The 26,214-nt window shown below is 45.3% G+C and overlaps 1 protein-coding gene across 3 annotated transcripts in view; it reads right to left on the bottom strand.

Annotated features, from left to right (window-relative positions):
* The window catches only part of LRRK1 (leucine rich repeat kinase 1), a 155,060-nt gene that overhangs the window by 24,862 nt on the left and 103,984 nt on the right, over positions 1–26,214 (bottom strand). For all 3 annotated transcript variants that reach the window (XM_024232405.3, XM_063716320.1, XM_063716321.1), the window contains 8 exons: positions 23,977–24,106; positions 23,230–23,342; positions 22,593–22,807; positions 20,229–20,393; positions 19,075–19,247; positions 17,827–17,947; positions 17,409–17,568; positions 15,983–16,259 (listed from right to left, as the gene is read on the bottom strand). In XM_024232405.3, the coding sequence (XP_024088173.2) occupies positions 15,983–16,259; positions 17,409–17,568; positions 17,827–17,947; positions 19,075–19,247; positions 20,229–20,393; positions 22,593–22,807; positions 23,230–23,342; positions 23,977–24,106 (1,354 nt within the window). The remainder of the gene's footprint in view (positions 1–15,982; positions 16,260–17,408; positions 17,569–17,826; positions 17,948–19,074; positions 19,248–20,228; positions 20,394–22,592; positions 22,808–23,229; positions 23,343–23,976; positions 24,107–26,214) is intronic.

Here is a 26,214-nt window from a genome sequence, read left to right as displayed (position 1 = left end):
TCTCGGCTCTGACTTACACGCTCTGACACATGGGTATACAATGGGAAGAGAAAGGATCCCCTCTTGGCAGGGCTGGTGAAGGTAGACAGGGGCTGCTGTTTCTTTCTGCTTTTTTTTATTATTATTATACTTTAAGTTTTAGGGTACATGTGCACAATGTGCAGGTTAGTTACATATGTATACGTGTGCCATGCTGGTGTGCTGCACCCATTAACTCGTCATTTAGCATTAGGTATATCTCCCAATGCTATCCCTCCCCCCTACCCCCACCCCACAACAGTCCCCAGAGTGTGATGTTCCCCTTCCTGTGTCCATGTGTTCTCATTGTTCAATTCCCACCTATGAGTGAGAACATGTGGTGTTTGGTTTTTTGTCCTTGCGATAGTTTACTGAGAATGATGATTTCCAATTTCATTCATGTCCCTGCAAAGGACATGAACTCATCCTTTTTTATGGCTGCATAGTATTCCATGGTGTATGTGTGCCACATTTTCTTAATCCTTTCTGCTTTTTCTACTTCATCTCATGCATCCTGAGTCTTTCACGGGGCCCTCTTACAGTGGTGGGGCGGGGCTCTCTTGCTCTTCTCCTTGTTGGAGTGCACTTAGAGGCGCCCCAGCATGATGTGTGGTGGCACACAGAAGAGGTGCTCCATGATGTTTTTGAGGACAGAGGTTTAGAAGGTGACATGGCAAATAAAGAGATCCTGAGTGGCCACAGAAGCCAGTTCTCAAGGTAAGCAGTGGTCTCGAAGCAGTGGAGGCTGCTGACTCCGGGTTTCAGAGCAATTACAAGCTGGGAAAGGCTGTCCCAGGGAATCGACCAGTGAGTCGGCAGGACAGGTCCTAAGAGGTAAATTATTCATGTGTTTGATGAACGTCAAGCAGTGAAATCCTGGCAGGGCACAGTGTCTGCACCGAGGTGCTGGCTCATGCCACCCCACTGAGACAGCCTCAGACAGGGGCCGCAGCCCTTCTCAGAGTCTGCTGAGAGGCAAGGACCTTCCTCCTGAAAGAAGCACAAAGGCTTAAAACTGTATGGTACTTCCAGGAGGTTCATGGAGGTTTTCTGAGGGGCTGGAGGGGTTCACTGCAGGTGGGAAACCATGCTCTGAGAGGAGCAGCAAATGTGTCTGTTTGCATGGATCCAGGGATCCCAGCAGCCCTAGAAAGCTGATGATGCCAGGAGCGGGGACTTGCCTGGGGCACAAGGGAACCATTATGCCTGCGCTGAGATGAAACGTGTCCCACTATTCCTGGATGTGTAGAGAACCTGACACCATGGCTATGAGTACCTACCACGAAGAAACAGTAACAATAACTGGACTGTCAATACTGGATATCTTGGGAGCTTAAGAGACACTGTTCTGAGTATTTTACATGTATTTATCAGTGGCTGTTCCTACACAGGAGGCCCTGGGATGTGCCTGCTACTGTTTCTTTCTGCTGGTCTGAATATTTTACATGTATTATCTAATTTAATCCTCACAACAACTATCATAGTATTTATATTATACCCATTATGCAGATGAGAAAGAAGAAGGTAGTTGGGATTCATACTTGTGCATCCCAACTTCATATTCTAACCTGCTGTGCCATAAGCCTTGGTGAGGACCTGGCAGTGATCACGCTGATGGTCTTGTTCAGCCAAACACACACACACACATTATAAATACATGTACATTTTATACATATAAAAACTGACTTCATATAGATAACTGACTTTCTTTTACTGAGTACTCGTATCTCCTCACTCCTCTAACCTGCGATAAAACAATCTGAAAGTTGTCAGATCCGGCAATGTTGTAAACACACAGGCTGCCTTACTCTGAACGTTCTCATGGACCAAAGTTAAGGACACTGCTGGGCCATGCTATGAGGGGCTGTGGAATTTTGAATTCCTCTTTGGGGTTTTATTTTTTAAGGAACCCAGAGAGCTGGAGCAGCAAGAAAGACTTGAGGCCCCTCTCATACCTAGTGGGAGGTGGGTGGGGCCTCAGGCAAAGGCGGGGCCAGTGGCTGGTTCCCAGGTGGCCGGCTCTCTGGCCTCACTGTGCAGGATCCAGGCCTGCTCCCCAGGAGTCTCCAGGTGACACCCCTGTAGAGATCTGGAGCTGAGGACGCAGAGTGGCGATGTGTTCTCTGGGTGCTGCATGGCAACGTTCTGTGGATTTGGATCCTGTGGACTTGGATCCTGGATACAGCTTCATTGCCAACATCAGCATCAAACCCAGGAAGCAGCTGATATGGAAACTAGTACTCAGAGGCCTGAGGACCAAGCTGGTTTAGGGAAGAGCATCATGGGAGGTCTCACCCTTCCTGTGCTCCCCCAGCCTGGCCCTCGTAGGGGTCCCACCCTGAGGGGAGGCGTTCAGTTCAGCTACTTCAGAAGATATATCCTGGTAATGGGTAGCACAGAGGAGAGTAGGAGGAAAGAATGAGCCAACGCTACACTTGGTTTTGATGAAAGCCAAGCCTCGACAGTGAGAATTTGAAGGAAGAAAAGTTAAGTAAGAGCTCTTAAAGAGTCTGCAAAAATTCCCCGACAAGAGCACCCTGCTTGTAAGGCTAGGGGGCCTCACTGCCTCTCCCCTGCCTTCCATGGGCCAAATGCTGTGGGGAGGCAGAGAAGTGTGCTGCCCAACGCTCAAGGGCCGACAGCGTAACTGAGGGTCTGGGCAGGTGGGTAAGAGGTAACAAGTGGGGAGTGTAAGGGCAGTAAAAGCCACAGGAGGATGGTGGCAGAGCTCTCGGAGGGGCGGTAGGCTTCTCAGAGGCCCCTGGACTGCAGCAGGGCAGGTGGTTGGGCATCCTTGATCACATGAGAGGAGGTGACATGGCGTCAGAGGTCCTCGGCGAGGGGTCGGGGTGATGAAGACTGAGGAGGACCCCTGTCTGCCCAGAAGACGATGGAGTGACATCTTTAAAAGACTGACAGAAAAATGACCCAGAATTCTACATCCAAGAAAATTATCCATCAAAAAATTACAGTGTTAATAAAGACAGTTTCATATAAACAAAAGTCTTGTCTAAAAAAGAGAATTTGTTTCCATCAGACTTAGACTTTAAGAAATGCTACACGTAATTCTTCAGGCTAAAGAGAGATTATACCAGATGGAAAGAAGTGAAAACCACCAGAAATGGTCAACATTTTTCCCTTAAGACTATTGATTGTTTAATTATTCAAAGCAAGAGTAATAACACTACATTATGGGGTTCATTACATACATTGTAGTCCTCCCTTATCTGCAGGTTTTTTTTCATGGTTTCAATTACTGGTCCAAAAATATTAAGATATTTAGAAAGAGAGAGAGACCACATTTACATAACTTCTATTACAGTATGTCATAAATATACTGTTTTGTTGTTAGTTATTGTTGTTAATTTCTACTGTGTGTTGTTAATCACTGGGTTACAATTAAACTTCATCATAGATATGTATATAAAGGAAAAAGCATAGTATATGTAGGGCTCAATACTATTGCAGTTTTAGGCATCCACTGAGGTCTGGAAATCTACCACCTGTGGATGAGGGGGATTACTGCATAGAAGAAATGTGGATGACAACAAGAGTACAGAGGGTGCTGGGAGGAGTAATGTCTCTGTATCATGCTAAGGTTTTTGCATTTAATTCGAAGTGGTATAATATTAATGACAAGTAGATTGTGATAAGGTAAGGATGCATATTCTAATCCCAAGAGTAACCACTAAAACACAATACCAAGCAGAATGGCCGAAAACCCAGTAGAGAGCATGAAAATACTAAAATAAAATTTAACTCAAAAGAAGGCAGGAAAGAATAAACAAAATAACAAAAACAGATGGTATAAATACAAAATAAATAGAGAAATAGTAGGCTTAAGCCCAACCATATAATTAATTATGATAAATGTAAATGAATCAAATATTCCTATTAAAAGGCAGAGATTATCAGATTGAATAATGTGCTGTCAGCAAGAGATTCATTTTTAATAGAGACCATAACCTGCTACTAGAAGAATAGGGAAAAAAACCCAGGTAGAACTAAAAGAGCTGGTGTGGCTATTTTAACATCAGACAAAATAGACTTCAAGAAAAGGAGTATTACCAGTGATAAAGAGAAACACTGTATAATGAAAAAAGGGTCACTTCATTACACAGGCATGACACAAATGTGTGTATGTAACCAATAATGGCTTCAAAATGTATAAAACAAAGCCTGTCAGAACTGGAGAGAGAGGTAGACTTATCATTAGATATTTTACCACCTCCCTCCCTCAGTAACTGATGGAATGAGTAGGACAAATCAGTGAGAATATGGAAGATTTGAACATGTTGTTTACCACTTTGAGCTAATTAAAGTTTATAAAATACTATAGCCACACCACAGAAAACACGTTTTTTGTGTGCACTTCAGACTTTCACCAGGGAAGATCACACATTGGCCCATAAAGTAAATCTCAATGAATTTCAAAATACAGAAATCTTAGAATATATTCTCTGACCAAAATAATATAAGATATATTAGAAAATCTTTCAAACTAAATGATAAAAACACAACATAGCAAAATTGGTTGTATTTGTCATATAAAGCAGTGCTTAGAAAGTTATGGCTTTAAATGCTTACATAGAAAATAGGAGAGGCTTAAAACAAATGACCTAAGCTTCTACCTTAAGAAGTAAGAACAAGAAGCACAAATTAAACCCAAAGTTAGCTGAAGGAAGACAATAATTAAGAGCAGTAATAGGTGAAATAAAAGAGAAAAATAATAGAAGAAATCAGCAATGGCAACGATTCGTTTTTTAAAACGATTCCAAAAATTTGATAAACACTTAACAAGACTGATTCAAGAAAGAATGAGAGAAAAGACATATTATTAATATCAGGAGAGACAGGATATCACTACAGATTCCAGAGATATTTTAAATATCTTTATATTTAAAGATTCTGCACCATAGATGAAATGAAAAAATTTATTGAAAAAAAGTAACTTGCCAAAACTGACTCAAGAATAGAAAATTTTAATAACCCTATAGCTAATAAATAGATTGAATTTGTAATTAAAAACCCTCTTGTGAAGTAAACTCCAGGCTATAAATTCTATCAAACAGTTAAGGAAGGTCTAACACCAATCTTATACAAAATCTTGGAGAAAATAGAGAAGGAAAAAATCTTTTCAATTCATTTTATGAAGACAGCATATGTCTGATAACCCATAAAGACTTTTCATAAAAGTACCAACCAATATCCCTCATGAACATAGATTAAAAAATTCTTATACAAAATAGAAGCCACTGAAATCTGGCATTAGATAAAAAAGATAATAAATCATGAACACTTGGTATGAATCTTGGGAATACAAGGTTGGTTTAACATTTGAAAATCAATCAACATATTCATTTAACAGAAAAATAACTGAAGAAAAAAATTAACAGAGGCAGAACAAGAATTTTTGGGGGACAAAATTCAGTACCCATTTATGACAAAAGCTTTCAGCAAACTGGGAATAAAAGGGAACTTCCTCAATCTGATAAAGTTTCCATGGATAACAAAGCTCTGCAGAAAACATCACACTTGATGGTAAAAGACTGAATGCTTTCCCCCTGAGATCACACAGAATGACGTCTTCTCTCATCCCTTCTATTTAAGCCTTCACTAGAGATCCGAGCCAATGCAATCAGGCAAAAAGAGCAAAAAAATATGTGAAGATTAGAATGAAAAAAGTAAAACTGTCTTTTTTTTCAAAAAAGAAGCGTACTTAGAAAATCCTGAAAAATCTACTGGAGCTAACAGGTGAATTTAGCAAGGCTTTGGATATAAGGTAAATATTTAAAAATAAATTATATTTCTGTATACCAGCAACAAAAAATGGAAATCAAATTAGAAGATATGTCATTTACCCATATTGGAGAACATAAATTATGTAGACACAAATTTAACACAAGATGCAGAAAATCTGAATACTGAAAACAAGCCACTGTTGAGAGAAACTTTTTAAAAACCAAAATAAATGAAGAGATATACCATGTTCATATTGGAAGATTCAATATTTCTAAGATGTCAGCTCTCTTTGATCTATAGATTCAATGTAATCTCCATAAAAATCACAACAGTTTTTTAAGAATCAGCCAAGCTGATTCTAAAATTTAGATGAAAATGCAAAGGATCTAGAATAATCCAAAATAATCTTGAAACAGAAGAACAATATTGGAGGGTGTCATATGCTGAATAATGAGCCCTAAAATATCCAGGTCCTAAACCCTAGAACTGTAATTGTTACCTTACATGGAAATAGAGACTTTGTAGATGTGATTAAGTTATGGACTTTGAAATGGGGGAAAGATCCCACATTTTCTGGGTGGACCTTAAGTGCAGCCACAGTGTCCTTAAAAGATAGGGGAAGAGAGAGATTTGCACAGAAGGAGGCAAGATGGCCGCCCGAGCAGGGCGCCATGCTGCTGGGAGGGACGGCTTCAAGATGGCTGACTAAGGCATTTCAGACTTGCCTCCGACACTGAGAAGAGGCAAAATAGTGAGTAGACAATCACACGTTGAATAGATCATCCAAGAGGGAACACTGGAATTCGACAGAAAAGTGACAGGAAATACCTAAGGCAAGGAAGGAGAAGGAAGCAAGGCAGCCTGCTAGGCTGAGGGCTGAGAGAGATTCCCCAGTGTGGGGAAAAGGTAAGTGAGAGATCCCCAGTGGTCCCCATTCCCACTCTGGACTCCTGAAATCCAAGGCACAGGAGAGCCCCTCACCCTTTGTGGGCCCTGAAACTAACTGATGGGAGATTGTGCAATGGCACTGCTCCGAGGGTGTTCACTCTAGGTCTCACACTCTCTGAGACCTGAGCAGCCACACTAAGGAGGCAATTGATTTATATTTTAATTTTTAATTTCAATAGGGCTTTGGGGAGCAGGTGGTGTTTGGTTACACGATAAAGTTCTTCAGCGGTGATTTCTGAGATTTTGGCACTCCCATCACTGGAGCAGTGTACACTGTACATAATGTGTAGTTTTTTATCTCTCATCCCCTCCCACCCTTTCTCCCAAGTCCCCAAAATCCATTGTATTACTCTTATGCCTTTGCATCCTCATAGCTTAACTCTCAATTATAATTTAGAACATACGATGTTTAGTTTTCCATTCCTGAGTTACTTCACTTAGAATAATGGTCTCCAATTCATCCAGGTTGCTGCAAATGCCATTATTTTATTCGTTTATATGGCTGAGTAGTATTCTATGGTATATATATATACCACAATTTTTTTAATCCAATTGTTGATTGATGCACATTTGGGATGGTTCCATATTTTTGCAATTATGAATTGTGCTATTATAAACATGTGTGTGCAAGTATCTTTTTTGTATAATGACTTCTTTTCCTCTGGGTAGATAGCCAGTAGTGAGATTGCTGGATCAAATGGTAACCTACTTTTAGTTCTTTAAGAAATCTGCAAGGAGCCATTTTACAGCCCTGTCCCCAACAGACTGTGTACTGTCCTGGAGCCCAGTGGTGCTGGGGCTGAGGTGCAAGAGAAATGTGGGCTGCTACCCCTGGGGCTGAGGTGTGAGTGAGGCATAGGCTACCACCTTAAGGGCTAAGGTGTGAGTGGCATGTATTCCCCACCCACCAGCCTAATCTGTTGCCACTGAAGGTGGCCCACCCTCCCCAGTGGCAGGGCAGCAGTGTGGCCACTGATGTCCCCAGCCTGAGCATTCCATTGCTGGCCTGGGGATCACTCTACTCCTGCCTACCATGGCTGGTACCTGTACACACCATTGAGGGGCCTGAATACAAGCCCACCTGGCCTGGCTTCGTGTCCCCTGGCCCCTGTGCCAGAGCATGTGGACTAGGGCTGAGGGACTGCCCAGCTCAGTCCACCATCAGTGGTACCTGAACAGTTCTCCTGAGGGCCTAAGGTTGGGCCTACCGACTCTGCTGTTACCACTACAGCTGGTACCTACTTGCACATGTCACCCGTGGCCCTATGCACAAGCCCAACCAGCCCATTGCAGCCACTGCCAATACCAGCGTGCACTGCTCAGGACCTAAAGGGTTTTCCTGCCACTTCCACTGCCATTACCCACACCATGCCAGCTGCCTAGGGACACGAGAACCCACCCACCTACCTGGCCCACTGATGCCACTACCAACATCCAATTAAGCCTCCTGGAAGCCCAAGAATAGGCCTGTCTGGACCCTCTAACACTGGTGCCAGTATATACCACCCTGGGGTCCAAGGACAGGCATGCCTGCTGCCACCACTGGGGCCCAAAGACTGGCCCACCTGGCATCCCTGTTCCCAGCAAAACTTCCCCACAAGCTCCACTAACAACTGCACCCTAAATTACTGAGGAGATCACAGATGCCACTGACATTGTTTATAGCCAAAGAAATCATACAGATTACACTACTGCATCTACGTAGAATGAAAGACAAAGTGCCCTACTGAACCAACACCACAGATGCATCTTCAGGAGAAAGTTCTCCCCTATGAAGGCAAATTCAAATACAGGAAGAAGTGACTGTTACACCAGATGCACAGATATCAATTAAGGACACAGGAAACATGAAAAAGCAAGGACATATGATACTTCCAAAGGAAAAAAATAATTCTCCAGCCATACATCCTAATCAAGAACAAATTTATAAAATCCTGGAAAAATAATTAAAAATTCTGATACTAAAGGAGCTCAGTGAGATAGAAGAAAACTCTGAAAAACAATACAAAGAAATCAGAAAAACAATTCAGGATACAAATGATAAATTTACCAAAGAGATAGATATTAATATCATTAAAAAAACCAAATGGAAATTCTTGGACTGAAGAATTCATTGAGTGAAATATAAAATACATTCAAAAGCTTCAATAATAGGCTAGATCAAGCAGAATCATAATCTCAGAACTTGAAGACAGGTCTTATGAAAAAAACAGAGTTAGACAAAAATAAAGAAAAATGAAGAAAATAATGAGTAAATATTTTCTCAATGAGTGGTATATGGGACACCATAAAGCAACCAAGTATTTAAATTACTGGAGTCCCAGAAGGTGAAGAGAGAATGAAAGGGTTAGGAAAACCTATTTAACAAAATAAGAGATGAAAACTTCCTAAGTCTAGCAAGGTATTTAGACATCCAGATACAGGAGGCTCTGAGATCCCCAAACAGAGATAATGCAAAAAGGTCTTCTCCATGGCACATTATAGTCAAACTGTCTAAAGTCAAAGAGAGAATTCTAAAGACAGCATAGAAAAGAATCTAGTCACCTAAGAGACCCCGTTAGACTAACAGCAGATTTCTCAGCAGAAACCTTACATCGCTAATAGACTGGCCCTATAAGAACTGCTCAAGGGATCCTCAACCTGGAAGCAAAAATAAAAATGATATTTAACATCATGAAAACATACAAAAGTATAAAAATCACTGGTAAAGAAACACTCAAATGAGGAAGAGAAAGGACTCAAGTGGTACCACCACAGAAAACCACCAAACCACAGTGATAAGCAGTAAGAGGGAAATAAAGGAACAAAGTATATATAAAAACAACCAGGAAATAATTAACAATAGGACAGGAACAAAACCTCACGTATTAATAATTACCTTGAATGTAAGTGGATTAAATTCTCCACTTAAAAGGTGTACACTGGCTGAATGGATTAAAAAAACACGATTCAATTATATGCTACCAGTAAGAAACTCACTTTACCTGTAAAGACATAGACTGAAAGTAAGGCATTGCAAAAAGAAATTCCATGTAAATGGTAGCCAAAAGCAAGCAGACATCGCTATACTTATAATCAGACAAAACAGACTTTAAGTCAAAAACAGTAAAAAGACAAAGAAGGTCATTATATAATGATAAAGGGATCAATCCAACAAGAGAATATAACAATATCAATATATATGCACCCAACACTGGAGCACCCAGATTCATAAAGCAAATATTACTAGATCTAAAGAGAGAGATAGATTCCAATACTATAATAGTATGGCACTTAAACACACCACTCTCAGCATTAGACAGATCATCTAGACAGAAACTCATCAAAAAAAATTGGATTTAAATGACTTGAGACCAAAAGGACCTTACAGACATTTACAAACCAAACCCAAAATCAGCAGAAGGAAAGAAACCACATAATAAATAAGGGTCAGAGCAGAAATAAAATGGAATACAGACTTAAAAAACAATACAAAGGATCAATGAAATGAAAAGTTGATTCTTCAAAAAGATAAACAAAACTGATAAATCACTAGCTAGAGTAACCAAGAAGAGAAAAGACCCAAATAAACAAAATTGGTAATGAAAAAGGAGGCATTACAACTGATACTACGGAAATACAAAAGATCATCAGAGACTATTATGAAGAACTATATGTTAACAAACTGGAAACCCTAGGAAAAAAACAGACACAGTCCCAGAAACATAAAACCTTACCCAAAGTGAATCAGGAATACAAAGTAAACCTGAACAGATCAATAATGGATTCTAAAATTCATATGGAACCAAAAGAGATTGAATAGCTAAAGCAATCCTGAGCAAAAAGAACAAAGCTGGAGGAATCACACTATCTGACTTCAAAATATACTACAAAGCTATAGTAACCAAAACAGCATGGTATCAGTATAAAAACAGACATGTAGACTAATGGAACAAAATAGAGAACCCAGAAATAAATCCACATATTTACAGTCAACTGATTCTCAACAAAGGTGCCAAGAACATACAGAGGAGGAAATATACCCTCTTCAATAAATGGTGCTGGGAAAATTGGATATCCATATGGAGAAGAATGGAACTAGACCCCTATCTCTCACCACATACAAAAATCAACTCAAAATGGATTAAAGCCTTAAATTTAAGACCCCAAACTGTAAACTACTAGAAGAAAACAGGGAAAGCACTTCAGGACATTGATCTAGGCAAAGGTTTTATGGCTAAGACCTCGAAAACACAAAACAACTAAAACAAAAATAGACAAATGGTACTATATTAAACTAAATGGCTTCTTCACTGCATAGGAAACAATTAGCAGAGTGAAGAGACCTGTTGAATGAGAGAAAATATTTGCAAAGTATTCATCCAACAAGGAACTAATATCCACAATTTACAAGAAATTCAAACAACTCAATAAAACTCAAATAATCTCATTAAAAGAAGGCAAAGGACATGAATAGACGTTTTCAAAAGAAGACATATGAATGGCCAACAGGTATATGAAAAATGCTCAACACCATGAATCATCAGGGAAATGCAAATCAAAACCACAGTGAGATATCATATAACCCCAGTTGAACAGCTACTATCAGAAAACCAAAAAATAACAGATGCTGGTGAGGACGCAGAGAAAAAACTCTTATACACTGTTGGCTGTAATATAAATTAGTACAGCCACTGTGGAAAATAGTATGGCAATTTCTCAGAAAACTAAAAATAGAACTACCATACAATCCAGCAATCCCACTAGTTGGTATTTATACAAAGGAAAAGAAACCAGGTATTAAAGGGATACCTGGATTCCTTATCTATTGCAGCACTATTCACTATAGCAAAGACAAGGAACCAACCTAAGTGTCCATCAATGGACAAGTGGATAAAGAAAGGTCCATATACACAATAGAATACTACTTGGCCAAAAAAGAGAATTAAATCATGTCATTTGCAGCAACATGGATGAAACTGGAAGTCATTACGTTAAATGAAATAAACCAGGCAAAGAGAAACAAATACTGCATGCTCCCTAAACTTGATCTTATGAAGATAGAAAATAGAATGACAGATACTAGAAGCTAGGAAGGGTATGAAAGTGGGAGGGAGAGATGAAGAGAGGTTGGTGAATGGGTACAGACACACAGTTAAAAGAAATAAGTTCTAATGGTCAATAGCAGACTAGGGTGACTATAGTTAGCAAGAATATATTGTATATTTCAAAGTAGTTAGAAGCCAGGACTTGAAATGATACCAACACATAGAAAGGATAAATACTCAAGGTGATGGATACCCCAAATACCCTGACTTGATCATTCCACATTCTATGCATGTAAAAACTACTCACATGTACCCCATAAATACGTAAAATATTACGTATCAATAAAAGAAATGTGAGCTAAGAAATGCAGCTCTAGAGACTAGGAAAGATAAGACAGTGGATTTTCTTCTAGAGCCTCCAGAGGTAGCATGATCCTGCTGACCCCTCGACTTTGGACCAGGGAAACTTATTTTGGACTTCTGGCCTCCAGAACTGTAAGGGTAAAAATGTGTTGTTTTGAGATGCCACATTCATGGTATCTTACAGCAATCACAGGAAACTAATACAAAAGGTTCAGGCAACCTGATTTCAAGTCTTACTCTAAAGCTACAATAATCAGTGGAGTTTCGCACTGGCATAAGGATAGGCATATATATTAGTGGAACAAAATAGAGTCCTGAAATAAACCCACGCAACTGATTTTTGATAAAGAAACCAAGATAATTCAATGGGGAAAGGAAAGTCTTTTCAACAAATGGTTCCGGAACAATGGGATAATATACAGGAAAAAAATGGACCGCGACCCCTACCTTCACCCCATATACAAAAATTAATTTGACATAGATTATAGACCTGGAAGTAAAAGCTAAACTACAGATCTTCTAGAAGAAAAATGAAGAAAGATTGTCAAGATCGTGGTATAAGCAAATATTTCTTAAAGATGACACAAAAAGCAATAATCACAAAATTTAAAAGTTAGACTTCATTAATATAAAAAAAGGAAGTCACAGACTGGGAGAAAATATTTGCAAATCATATATCTGAGAAAGAACTTGTATCAGGTTGGGGGAGGGGGGAGGGATAGCATTAGGAGATATACCTAATGTTAAATGATGAGTTAGTGGGTGCAGCACAACAACATGGCACATGTATACATATGTAACAAACCTGCACGTTGTGCATATGTACCGTAGAACTTAAAGTATAATAATAAAAAAAAAAAGAACTTGTATCCAGAAGATATAAAGAAGTACATATCAGTACCAAAAAGGAAAACATTCTAATCATAAAATGGTCATAAAACTTGAATGGACACTTCACAAAAGAAGATATACCAATGGCCAGTAAGCTCACGAAAGGTGCTTGACCTCATCAGTCATGAAGAAAATGTAAAGTAAACCACAGTCAAGCACAAGCTCACATCCACGGGAAGAGCTAAAATCAGAAAGACCTACAGACAACAAATATTGGGGAGGAGGCCGGGCGCGGTGGCTCACGCCTGTAATCCCAGCACTTTGGGAGGCCAAGGCGGGCGGATCACAAGGTCAGGAGATCGAGACCATCCTGGCTAACATGGTGAAACCCCGTCTCTACTAAAAATACAAAAAATCAGCCGGGCGCGGTGGTGGGCGCCTGTAGTCCCAGCTACTTTGGAGGCTGAGACAGGAGAATGGCGAGAACCCAGGAGGCAGAGTTTGCAATGAGCCGAGATCGTGCCACTGCACTCTAGCCTGGGCGACAGAGCGAGACTCCGTCTCAAAAAATAAAATATACTGGGGAGGAAATGGAGTGTACAGTCTCTTGGAGGAGCATACAGTCTCTTGGGGGACAGCCTGGTGATTTCTTATAAAATTAAACTTACACTCTATTACCCAGCAATTCCACTCCTGGTTTTGATCCAAGAGAAATGAAAACATGTGTCTCCAAAAAGACTTAAGACTATTTACAGCAGCGTTATTCATAATAGCCCAAAGCTGGAAACCATCCAAATGCCTATCAACAGCTGAGTGGATAAACAAATTTCGGTAAAGCCATACAATGGAATACTCCTCAGCAACAGAAAGAACAAACTCCTGATACACACAACCGCATGAATGGATCTCAAAGGCATGATGTTTAGTGGGAGAAGCCAATTAGAGACCATATGGCGTGACTCTGCAGTTGAGAAGTTCAAGAACAGGAAACACTAGGCTCTGGTGCTGGAAATCAGTGTGCTGGTGCTGATATGGATGGGAAACGACTGGAAGGGAGTCTGGCAGAACTTCCAGTATGACAGGAACATTCTGTATCTTGAGGCAGGTGCCGCTTGCACAGTTGTATGCATTTGTCAAAAGTCATTGTTTTGAACACTAGCGATCTGGGCATTTCACTGTAAGTAAACTTTACCTATGATGGAACACTACTCAGCCATAAAAAGGAATGAATTAACAGCATTTGCAGTGACCTGGATGAGACTGGAGACTATTATTCTAAGTGAAGTAACTCAGGAATGGGAAACCGAACATGGTATGTTCTCACTGATATGTGAGAGCTAAGCTGTGAGGATGCAAAGGCATAAGAATGATACAATGGACTTTGGGGACTTGGGGGAAAGAGTGGGAGGTGAGCAAGGGATAAAAAACACAAATAGGGTGCAGTGTATACTGTTTGGGTGATGGTGCACCGAAAATGTCATAAATCACCACTAGAGAACTTATGTAACCAAATACCAACTGTACCCCAATAACTTATGGAAAAAATCTTTGTAAATAAACAAACAAAAACAGAAGCAGGTATGGGTGTCACAAGGAGGAAAGGGCCTGTCAACAGAATTGTTTCACTGGGAGATGGCAGGGCCATGTCATGGCAGGTGGGGTGAGAAGTGGGTGTCAGGGGTACAGGGAGGAATTTGAAGCCTAGAGTCCCACTCCCTGAGCACAGTTCCGTGGATGGGGGGTGGGGGAAGGTGATCGGTGGGACCACACAGCAGAGGAGAGAAGGCAGGTATCTCAGACACGCTGTGTCAGTCGCCATGCCAGACTTCCAGGTGGGAGCAATTTGGAAGCCCAGGCCTGAGCCTCTGGAGGCTGGGCCCTGCTGAAAATCTGAGGATTCTTCCTTTGGGGCATGGAGGACCAAGGCAGCTGAATTGATGGCCTGGGCAAAGTGCAGGGGAGGGGCCTGCTGAGGACACTGGAGGCTGGAAGGGAGGGTGGCAGGGTCCCCTCATGGAGAAGGCCCTCCAGAGGGGAGGGTCAGTACTTGGGGCAGGGTCAGCAGAGGACAGGAGGGGTACCTGGGGGCACCTAGAGGGCTGCCTGGTGACCAGCACAAAGTGATGAGGAGCAGCAGGTGCTGGGGAGCAAGGAAAGGAGGAAAAGGAGGACAGGCTTATTTGTTTTGTTTGCATTTTAGGACTGGGGAGACCTGGGTATGTTACAGATCCAGGAGAAGTCCACAGAAAGAGGCAATGATTAGCTACTATCTGGAATGCCTCTATTTGACCCTCGGACCATCTACCCTGGAGTAGCTGATCATGTTGTTCTCATGATTTAATCATGTTGGACTGCATTTTGAACTGGGCTGTGTAATTAGTATGCACATCCTAGTCACTCCTTCTTTTTTTTTTTTTTTTTTTGAGAAGGAGTCTCGCTCTGTTGCCAAGGCTGGAGTACAGAGGTGTGATCTCTGTTCACTGCAACCTCTGCCTCCTGGGTTCAAGCAATTCTCCTGCTTCAGTCTCCCAAGTAGCTGGGATTACAGGCATGGACCACCATGCCCAGCTAATTTTTGTATTTTTAGTAGAAACAGGGTTTCACCATGTTGGTCAGGCTGGACTTGAACTCCTGACCTCAATTGATCTGGCCACCTCGGCCTCCCAAAGAGTTGGGATTAAAGGTGTGAGCCACCTCACCTGGCCACTCACTCTCATTTACCAAATAACCAAGCAATCAAGCCCCTGTAAAGTGAAATTCCCACAAATTATTTTTAATGACATCATTTCATGTTTTCCTACACTTTTTCAATAAGTGGATTTCTTTTAGCTCCCTGAACAGAGAAGCCTGTGGCACAGGAGGGAGCGGCCAGCCGTGCTCACTGTCCCGCTGAGCCAGGCCCGGCAGGCAGGTCATCAGGTGCTGGCCTGTCCCTAGGGGGCAGCAGTGACAGCACTAATCCCTGGAAATCTTGTTCAGGCCACCAGTGGCTCCAGACCCCAACTCCCTCTTTCGGGGAGCAACCTGCACAGCGGGGTTAGTTGTGTCCTCACCTGTCATTGGCGACGGGCAGGGCGATCTCAAACTTGGCCAGGAACTGGAAGTACTGCTCTTCCGTCTGCTGTGTGAAGCCAGTCCCCACCAGCAACATCCTGAGGTCTTCTGCTCTGATCACCCCATTCTTGGCGACTGACCGAGAGCCCTTAATATTAAAGATCCTCTGCAGACATTCGGACAGCCAAATAGGGTCGAGGAAGTAGAGGTTCCTCAGGCCGTGGCTGGTGTCCGGGAAATGGAGCAGGGTGCCGGTTTCTATGAGGAAGCTGATGGCTGCCCCAGGCAAGGAGAGGAGGAAGCAGCAGTTAGACAAAGGAGCAAAAGGGACTCTGGGGTGGCCCTCTTTCCAAGAGGACCCAGGTCACAAATTATTTCTAGGAAGAAACCAACATGTCCCACGTGCTGGACCCTTCCAGCAGGCTGGCAGCCTGATCACAGGTACCCTGGTGGCCCCTGGTAACTCTTGCCAAAGTCCTAGGCTGATGGCCGCCTGGGTATCTACAGTTGATCCTCATTATTTGTGGATTTTGCCTTTGCAAATTCACTTTCTTGCTAAAATTTATCTGCAACCCCCAAATCAACACTCCTGCGGTTATTTGCAGACGTGCTGAATGGTGAGAAATTTGCATTGACCAATGTGCACATGGCCAGCGGAGGCTGAACAGGGCGACACTGTCAGCTCTCATACTGAAAACAGGTGCCTGCTTAGTGGTCTATGTCAGTGCCATGTTTTTTGAGTTTTTATGCTTTTTGTTGATGCTTTCACTGTTTAAAATGGTCCCTAGTGAATCGCTGAAGCGCTGTGTAGTTCCCTAAGCGTGAGAAGGCTGCGATGTTCCTTACGGAGGAAACCTGTGTGTTAGATAAGCTTTGTTCAGGAATGAGCAATAGTGCTGTCAACCATGAGTTCAATGCCAACAAAACAGTATGTATTAAGCATGGCATCTTTAAGCAGCAACACACATAAACAAGGTTCTGTACTGATGGGCTGATGAGCATGTTGTGACCAGAGGCTCGCAGAAGCCGAACCCGGCATCTCTCCTAGGAGCACTGGTTCAGTGTTTGCTGTTTCAGTGGTCATGCTGACTTCACAGAACATAAGTCCTGCGGCTAATGAGAATCGATTGTAACTGTTTGACCTCTGTCTCCCTGACTGAACGTCAGCCCCGGAGGGCAGGGGCCAGTCCATCAGCTTGTACGTCTGTCCTCGTGGCCAACACAATGCTGGTGTAGAGTAGCTGTTTGTGTTCTCTCCCTCCAAGGAAAGAAGGGTGAGAGGGAAGAAGGAAGGGGAGGGGGATGGAAGGCAGAAACGCAGGCTGGGTGTCGGTCTCTCATTCATTGCTGAGGGCCAAGCTGGTTAGCAAGTACGGACAGTTCCATTTCTCACGGGCACCCTGCCGCCCACTCAGCCCCACCCACCTGACTGCAGGTCCTCGTAGTCCTTGATGTCGTTGTCGGGCGTCTGCTCCACCAGCTGCTCCAGCTGCCTGTCCGTCAGGTACTGCACGTTGTCGTCCAGGCTGCGGCGCTGCTGCTCTGCCAGCACGGCCTCCTGCAGGCTCAGGTAGCTCCTGGGGATCTGGGGGACAGTTGGGCGAGGCAGGGTCTCTCAGGTCCCAAGGCACACCTGCCAGCTTGGGCAGATCCTGCCCTGCCCCTGTGGCCTGAGGGGGTGGGACGTTTCCACCCACTAAGTTCCATCCTGACCCTCCCTCACCAGGAACCGCTGAGCCTTTTGCCACACAGACGTGGGCTCCACAGGAGACAGGGGGAAGTGAGGATCCCCAGCAATGGGAAGCAGGCACACTGGTTTAAACTGGACGAGCAAGGTACCCACCAGCCTCCCTGCCAGCCGCTGGCAGCCGATGGTGCTGCCCACGTCCTTCATGCTGCACGTGACGTGGAAGATCAGCTGCCGCAGCCCTTCCTGACCTTCCAGGCTCTTGCAGGAAATCTCACTGTGTGCGAAAAGACCCGTCTTTACTCATCATGCCCCACTCCAAGGAGGCGCTGCTGCTTCTCTGTTTCCCCAAGAGGTTTGTCCTGAACGCTGGCAAGTCTGGAGAACTCGTGAAAGACAACACAAGAAGTTTATTGAGGCCTTGCTTTGTGCAGATCACTGTGCTGGGTGCCCCACACTGTGTCGCTTTAGTCTATCTTCCCAGACTAAACATGGCACTTCACAGAGGAGGAAAGTGAGGTGCAGAGGTACATCGAGACCCCCAAGGGCACAGGCTGGGCAGGCACAGGCTCATGCAGGCAGGACTCGGGTTCTGACCCAGAGCCAGGGCTCCTCTTATCACAGACCCCATGGGACTTTCTCAAGGGCAAAGCAGGAATTCCTGACAGCCTCATCCTGTATTCCGAGCCAGGCCAATGTGTCCCAGGCTGACCTATACACCAATACCCATGGCGCTCCACCCCGGGCGAGGGAATCTGAGAGCCGTCAGTGCAGCTCATGCAATGTGCAGTATATTTTACTCTCATTAGGGCACACTTAACTTGCTGAACCTCAGCTTCTTCATCTACAAAGTGGCAAACAATCCCCACAACCTGCAGGGCTGTTGTGAAAGTCCAGTGACAGGCGGTCAGCCCAGGGCAATTGGACTTATCTGCATGGACACGTCGTGATGCCTAACTGAAAGCCCCTCCCAACTCTTGGCCCTCTGTGACTCAAAGGCTGCTATCAGGACCACTCAGACCCAATGCAAGGGCTAGGCACCCCCCCCCTCCAGGGTCTGTCTTTGATCAGTGATCAACAAATGAGATGGGCAGCAATTGGATGGGTGGTGCCCACGTTCAGTCTCCTGGTTCAGTAGACACCATGCATTTTCAGCACTGGCCCTTGGGGTGGGGATGGGACAGAAAGGAAGCAAAGAGGGGGCACCTCCAGGCCTCACCTAGCCAGCCGTCTGGTAGGTCTTCACCCTCCCCAAGGCTGGGTCAGCTCTGTGGATGGTCACCCTTGGCCAGGGAAGGGGTCTAGCCCCACCCAGCCTCAGGAGCTCTCTGCAAGCCGATCCCAGGAAAGATCAGCGACTGGCACCCACAAGAAGGCAGGAGCTGCCAGAGGCTGGGCACTCACTATAAGTGTTTGAAGGTGATGTCTGGGAAGCCCATGGCCCTGGAGCCGGACGGGGAGCGGCAGAGTGCCAGCACGTAGGCACGCAGCGTTGCAATCCTTTCCACACGGAACTTGGCTTCAATTAAATCCAGGTGTGTCCCGACCACCAGCACCACGGCATTTGGGGCCTTGGCCTGCAACAGAGAACCCCACGGCTGAGTATTGTCTCTGTCACTGAACAGGGGACAGGACAGAGCTCCCAGCTGTGCAGGTGTGCTGACCCTGGATGCCACGGCCCTTGCTCAGCCACCAATCTGCAGCCTTGAGATGGTTTGGATGTTTGTCTCCTCCAAATCTTATGTTGAAATGTTATCCCCGGTGTTGGAGGTGAGGCCTGATGGGAGGTTGGGTCACGGGGACAGATCCCTCGTGAATGGCTTGGTGCCCTCCTGCAGTAATGAGTGCGTTCACCCTATGTCAATTCACAGGAGCTGATTGTGGAAAGGAGCCTGGCTCCTCCGGCTGTCTCTCCTGCTCCCTCTCTATGTGACATTTCCCTTCTGCCACGCCTAAAAGCTTCCTGAGGCCTAACCAAAAGCCAAGCAGATGCTGAAGCCATGCTTGTGTAGTCTGCGGAACTGTGAGCCAAATGAACCTCTTTTCTTCATAAATTACCCAGTCTCAGTCATTCCTTTATAGTAATGCAAAACAGACTGCTACAGGATGTCAGCCCAGGCAGCACCTGTGCTCCTCATTCTCTGTGAACCCAAGGGACTGTTGCATTGAGGGGTGTCTATGGTGTTCTGTGACCTCCTCCACAGAGGGTGCTGAGTTGGACTTGTGGGGAGGGATTTCTGACCCTTCAGACATGACAGCAGCCATCAGAGGCAGGGAGACAAGGACATCTTTATAACAGGAAGGGAACCCTGCTCTCCTTTTGGATCCAAGGATGGGGGTTCCTAAATTTAAGGGAAGCAGGGAAATTATATCACCAACCCTCAGCAGAGGAAGGTTTCAAGTGCCTCACTGTGAAAAGCAAGCAGGACCACGGTTCTGGGGCCCTCCGTGGAACATAAGCCCCTTTTTTTCTCAGTACAGGGTATGCTTGAGGGAAGCGGTCGGACCTGCGAAGCTCTGGGAACTGAAATGGCAGGGCTGGCATCTGGTGTCCTCACCTCGATGTTGAGCAGCCAGAACTGGAGGTTGGCCACGGCCTCCTCCCCCAGCGCCAGGTTCCAGACCACCACGTACAGGGCCTTGTCCGTGAAGAAGCACTGGTTGACAGTGGCCATGCTGGCCGGTCCCCCGATGTCCCAGACGTTGAACTCCACGGACTCAACCTACTTGAGCAACAAGGCAGCGACAGGGAGGCATTTTAGAGACAAAGGCTTCAGTCAATCAAACGGAGACAACTGATAACTCTGGAGGCTGGACTTGGGGGTCTGACAAAAACAACCGTGGAAAAGTTCTGGACACTCTATTGTTTCTTAGGAAGCAGTTATCCAGGCGAGGGACAGGGGCCTGGTGGCATGGGGGTGGGCTCCTGGGACTTCTGTCTACTCCTAGCAGAGTGGAGGCCAGGCCCTGGACAGACTTCAGAGGGCCTGGCTCCGTCTGGGCTGCAGAGGGTAGGGGATGCCCTGTGGGAGGAAGCTGTGCTCTGATGTCATGGCTTGCACTGGGGTTCAGCCTCCCTGTGTGCCAGGGCAAGAGGAGGAGATGGGCCGCTGAACTTGTGGGGCTCAGAGGGTGGCGCCCACCAAGGATGCTGGGAAACTCCCTCCCACCCTGTGGGAATCAAACAAAAGATGAGCTGTCGGACTGCCGGGAACGGCTGTGTAAACGGTGGTTTCTCTATCACTGCATGAGGTAAGAGTCTGGCCCTGGAAGCTAAGGCTGCAGTTTTCTACAGAAAGGAGTCATCTCTGTGAGGCAGCATCAGCCTCGAAGACACAGTGTGCTGACCTGGTTTTGTGTAAAGATGAAAACAGCTGTTCTCAACTGGCTAAGGCCGGCCACGCAGAGAGCGGTGGGCTCAGCCTTCACAGGATCGTCCTTCCACTAAAGGGCAGGGGGTTTAATCATCGCAGAAAAGTGGGGGGTGAAAGTCAGGAAAAATAGAAGCACGAATTCACCCCTCAGGCCTCAGCTAGAGGAAGCTAAGAGAAGAAATGAGACTGCATAACTGTTGAGAAAAAGGCAAAGCAGGAGAGAATGCAGAGGATTCTGGTTCCTGGAGAGAACCTTCGACTCGAGTCAGCTAGATTTGCTCCTGGAATGTTCTAGGATTGGCCTGGCGTTGATTGCCGTGTTTGACTGTTCTGGCCCCAACAGGCAGCGCTTCACCCTCTAGAGGACCAGCTCCCAAGGCCGTGTTAGATGCACAGCTTAAATGCCTACTTTTTCAAAGCAGGTTTAGAAGTGGCTGTGTATGGGAGAAGCTGCAGTGTTTGGCTGGCACTGTGCGTGGGAGCTTTGGGGGAAAATCATGGACCATCTGGATCTCAAGCCACCTCAGTCTTTCACAGTGAAGCAGCCTCCTTGCCCCTTGGATCCCGAGGAACCACAGGGTGGCAGAAATCCAAATACAGTTGATGAGGATGGCCTTATCTATGTGTGTTCGTTCCCCGAGCTCAGAGAAAGGGCTAACTGCCCCTGCTCTATTCCAGGGATGCAGTTCCCACCAACAGGCCATGGCTCTTTTCTCTGTTACATGAACAGGAAAATGTTCATTTCCATTTGCCTGGCACTGAATGGAAAGCAGGATGATTAAGAAGTTTATGGATGGATTCAATTTTTTTTTTTTTTTTTTTTTGAACGGAGTCTTGCTTTGTCGCCAGGCTGGAGTGCAGTGGCATGATCTCGGCTCACTGCAACCTCCATCTCCCGGGTTCAAGCAGTGATGGATTCATTTTAAGTAGGGCTTAGAAACAGGACTTTTCAGAACCTGGGGTGAAAGCAGGTGTCAGGGAGGGCAGGGCATCAAGTCCTGGAGTGCTTTTAGCCTCCTCATCAGGGGGCAGATGCTGGTGTGTTTCACCGCCTGCAACAGTGTTTAGCTCTCAGCCCTGGGGGTACCTAATCCCAGACCACTTGAACTTGAATCCCTGGGGTCAGAGAGCAGTGAGGTGAGGCCTGGGAACTGCTATCTTTAAAAGCCCCTCAAGGGAATCTCACGGACAGCCAGGGTTAAGAACCACTGTCCCAGAGCCTCAAGTAACTATAACAGAAATATAAAGGGTGGGAGGATCATTTAAGCTGGGGAGGTTGAGGATGCATCCAGCCTGAGTGACACAGTGAAACCCTGTCTCAAGAAAAAAAAAAAAAAAAGAAAAAGAAAAAACTACAAAGTCACATTAAGAAATGATTCGCTGCTCTTGGCAGAAGCTGGTATGGAACAGTACACAGTGGCTCCTGCAAAGGGCCTGAGCTTTGGACACCAGGCTGAGAAAATCCTGGGCTCTCTGGGGAGAAGGGAGAAGGATTCCAAGGGATGTCCCTCCCACCCACAGGGACTCTGCACGCTGACCATCCTTGACCTTGGCTCTCGAGCCAGCCGGCCTCTGGAGCTCCCACTTGGTGGTCCTGATGGTAGCCTCTCCGTGCACCACCTGGGGGGCCCTCCCCGTCTGTAAGATCTCCAGGAGGGTGGACTTGCCCTGGCGCGGGGGACCCACGATGATCATCTTCATCAGCTTGCACTTCTCCGCTTTCCGCAGCTGAGCACGCAGGTAAGACAGCATTGCTTTGGGGCCTGTGCAAAATCATTAAGGGGAAGGGTAGCTGCGTGGGAACATGCTCACATCTCTTAGGACACAAAACCCTGTTGTGAAGGAACTCCTTGTGTTTTAGTGGGGACAGTTAAGGAAGACTACTGGATCAGGTGGAGGGAAGGCATGACACTAACCACCCCAAAAGTGAACTCTAAGAGGCAAGAACCTACGGAGGAAGTCCTTGCTGCCCAGGAGGTCACAGTTGTATCACCTGGTCATTCTCAGTATAGTGACCCTCAGTAATGATTGCTTTAGGGACAATTTTATAGCATCTTGCCAAACCTGGAACCTGGAGCTGGGCTCCATGGGTCACCAACTATCTCCACCCCCAGAACTTAACAAGCAGACTGGAGTTGTCTTTCCAAGGAGGTGATGGCAGGGGACAGGGCTGCAGAAGCCCTACCTTCTTTTCGGATTTCTGCAGGCACATTGCTGATGGTCAGGTCTTCAGTGTCCAGCTGCCAGAGGTTTCCCAGCTGCCCCAGCTCAGGAGGGAGCTCCCGGAGGCCAGGGTTGCTGAAGACAGATGTGCCCACCACGAGAGAATACACACACACACACACACACGTGGCTCCTGTCAGCCTCTGCAGCCTGCACCCCAGACCCCACACTTTGAGCCCTGATTTCAACACTAATTCCAAAGCCTTTCTCCTGGAGGATGAGTGATAGAAACGGCAGCTCTGTCTTCTGCAAATCCCCATGGCTTAGAATTGAGTCCCCTTCCCCAACTTTCCTATCTCTGCTAATAATTACATCACCATAAAGATGATCACTACCTCTTCTTGAGAAGGCGATGTCCCTTTAATATTAATATAACATTTTACATCCTCATCAAGCTTTGCACACTGCCTAGAACCCCTGGCAGTAGCTGGCATGCAATGGGAGCTCAGTAATGAAAGGATGAATGATCGAGTGGTTCTCCTCATCACAGCCCGAATGATGTAGCGAAAGTGTGTATCATCGCATCGCTACTCCGTCTTCCTCTCTTCCCACCTCCTTGATCAAGCCCTGTTCCGAAAATCCCACTACTGCTTCTTGGAAAGTAGATGGCTTCTTTCTGCCTGGCTTTGTGTCCCGGTTGGTTTAGGGATGGGCGTTCTGTCTCTCTGGGCCAGCAGAGCCAGCACGGCCCCTCCAGATGGGTACTTACTTTCCCAAGTAGAGCTCTGATAAGCTCTTCAGTATGCAAACTGAGGGAGGGACTGTGTCGAGGTGGTTGTCGTTCAGGCAAAGGACTTCCAAAGACTCACTTAGGAAAGCCGGAAATTCCAGCACACATGCTGCAAAGACATGGCAAAGCAGACTCTGCATTTAAAAATAATTCTGGACCGTCAGTGTGGTGACCAGGTGGGCGTATAAACTGATGCAACCTCCAGAGGGCATTTTGGCAAACCTGTCAGAACAAAATGCTCACCTCATCGACCTAGCAATTCTCATTCTACAGACAGCATTGCATGCATGTGTGGCAAAGACGTGAGAACGAGGACACTCAGTGGCAGAGATAGAGGACAATCTACAACAACCTATGTGTCCAGCCACAGGGGGTTGGTTCAATGAGTAATAGAATAATTGCAGCTATTACAAAGTACGGGGCAGGTCCACATATACGGGGGTATGAAGTGATACTCAAGAGCTACCCATCAATTGAAAAGGCAAGGTGCGCCAGGCTGGTGGCTCACACCTGTAATCCCAGCACTTTGGGAGGCTGAGGCAGGGGGATCATGAGGTCAGGAGTTCAAGACCAGGCTGGCCAAGATGGTAAAACCCCGTCTCTACTAAAGATACAAAAATTAGCCAGGCGTGATGGTGGGCACCTGTAATCCCAGCTACTCGGGAGGCTGAGGCAGGAGAATTGCTTGAACCTGGGAGGTGGAGGTTGCAGTGAGTCGAGATTGCGCCACTGCACTCCAGCCTGGGAGATGGAGCAAGACTCCATCTCAAAAAAAAAAAAAAAAAAAGTTCAGAACCAGATATCTAGAAGGCTTATTAGTGTACCAGAAAATGTGTGCACACATGCATGCACACGCACGCACACCGTGTATATGTTATATGCACACACACCACACCTGCACATGTGTATGCATAGAGGTTACAGTTGTTAGACAGGAACACAGTGGTTACCAGAGATGCACTGAATTCCATAGTTGTCTCTGGGGAAAGGAATTACTAGAGGACTGAATATTTATCCCATACCCTTTGCTACTGTTCAAAAACGGTGTTTTAAAATATATATGCATTGCTTTTTCCATGAAAAAAAAGCTAGTTAATGAAAATATACCACAGTTGGCTGTTTTTATGCTTCTTACGATGACGTTCTTTGAAAAACCAGCCAACTGTTTAGTATTTAAGTGGCTTTATTAATTAGGCTCACTATGAGGTTACCATGAAAATCATGTCAAATTTGCTGCTTCCACGGGCACCAGAGCATTTGAGTTGAGAAAGAGCTTGGAAACGCACACGGATGGGAATCAGAGGTTTGGATTTCAGCAGAATCTCTGAAGTGCCTTTATCCTCCCTACTAAGGCCTGGAGAGGGGGCAGGACAGCACGCCTGGGAGCTCGGAGAATTCAAGATAAAACAACTGCCTCAAAGCCCTCTCACAGGGTTTCCTGCCAGACATGGAAACTAGAGAAGCCGGAGTTCTTTTGTTGGGCTGAAACCAGGCTCGGTTGCCCTTGATCATAGCTACCGCGCCTCGGCTCTGGCTTTCCTCCACACATGTAGTCACAATAACAATGGTAACGGGTAACCTGGCCTCCAAGAACATTCAGGGAGAGCCGATAATGGAATACCAAAAGCAACGCCTGGAAAATCTGCCCAGCTAGCTGCACTGTGAATGGGACTCACTGCAGGGGCTCCTGCGGAAATAAAGGTGCACCAGCCTTCTAAAGAAGGCTTTGTATGAGTCCTTGCTAGGTAAGGAAATGTTCAAAAAGCTTCCTTTTTTTCCCTTCAATGAAAAAAGATGATCAATATTAGCCTACCCTAATTCACATTTTCATGAAAGAACATCATAATGAGAGAGGCTTACTTTCTCCCCAGGGAACACATTCTAAACACCTAGCCTCTGTGCTTTCCAAACTTCTAAAGTTTCGCTACGGTGTTTATGAAGTCTCTTTAAGAAAGAGATGGCTGGAATAATGAGCTATGATTGCAAACAGAGGCAACACCTGTAACAGACCTCCTGGCCCAGTGTTGAAAACGATGGGCACTGAGCTGGGGAGAACACAGTTCGAGGTATTTAAGAAATGTAATTATTCATTCATAAGTTATTTATGACTCTGCTGGTCTGATTTTTACCGTAAAAGCGGCCATCCAAATTATTTTTGGATGAGGCCACTGCACAAATATGACTATTTGAATGTACATAAATCTACTTGGAATTTTA

This window comes from Pongo abelii, chromosome 16 (genome assembly GCF_028885655.2).
Source record: "Pongo abelii isolate AG06213 chromosome 16, NHGRI_mPonAbe1-v2.0_pri, whole genome shotgun sequence".
In the NCBI taxonomy this organism is placed as follows: domain Eukaryota; kingdom Metazoa; phylum Chordata; class Mammalia; order Primates; family Hominidae; genus Pongo; species Pongo abelii.
This window is presented reverse-complemented; position numbering and strand designations above follow the sequence as displayed.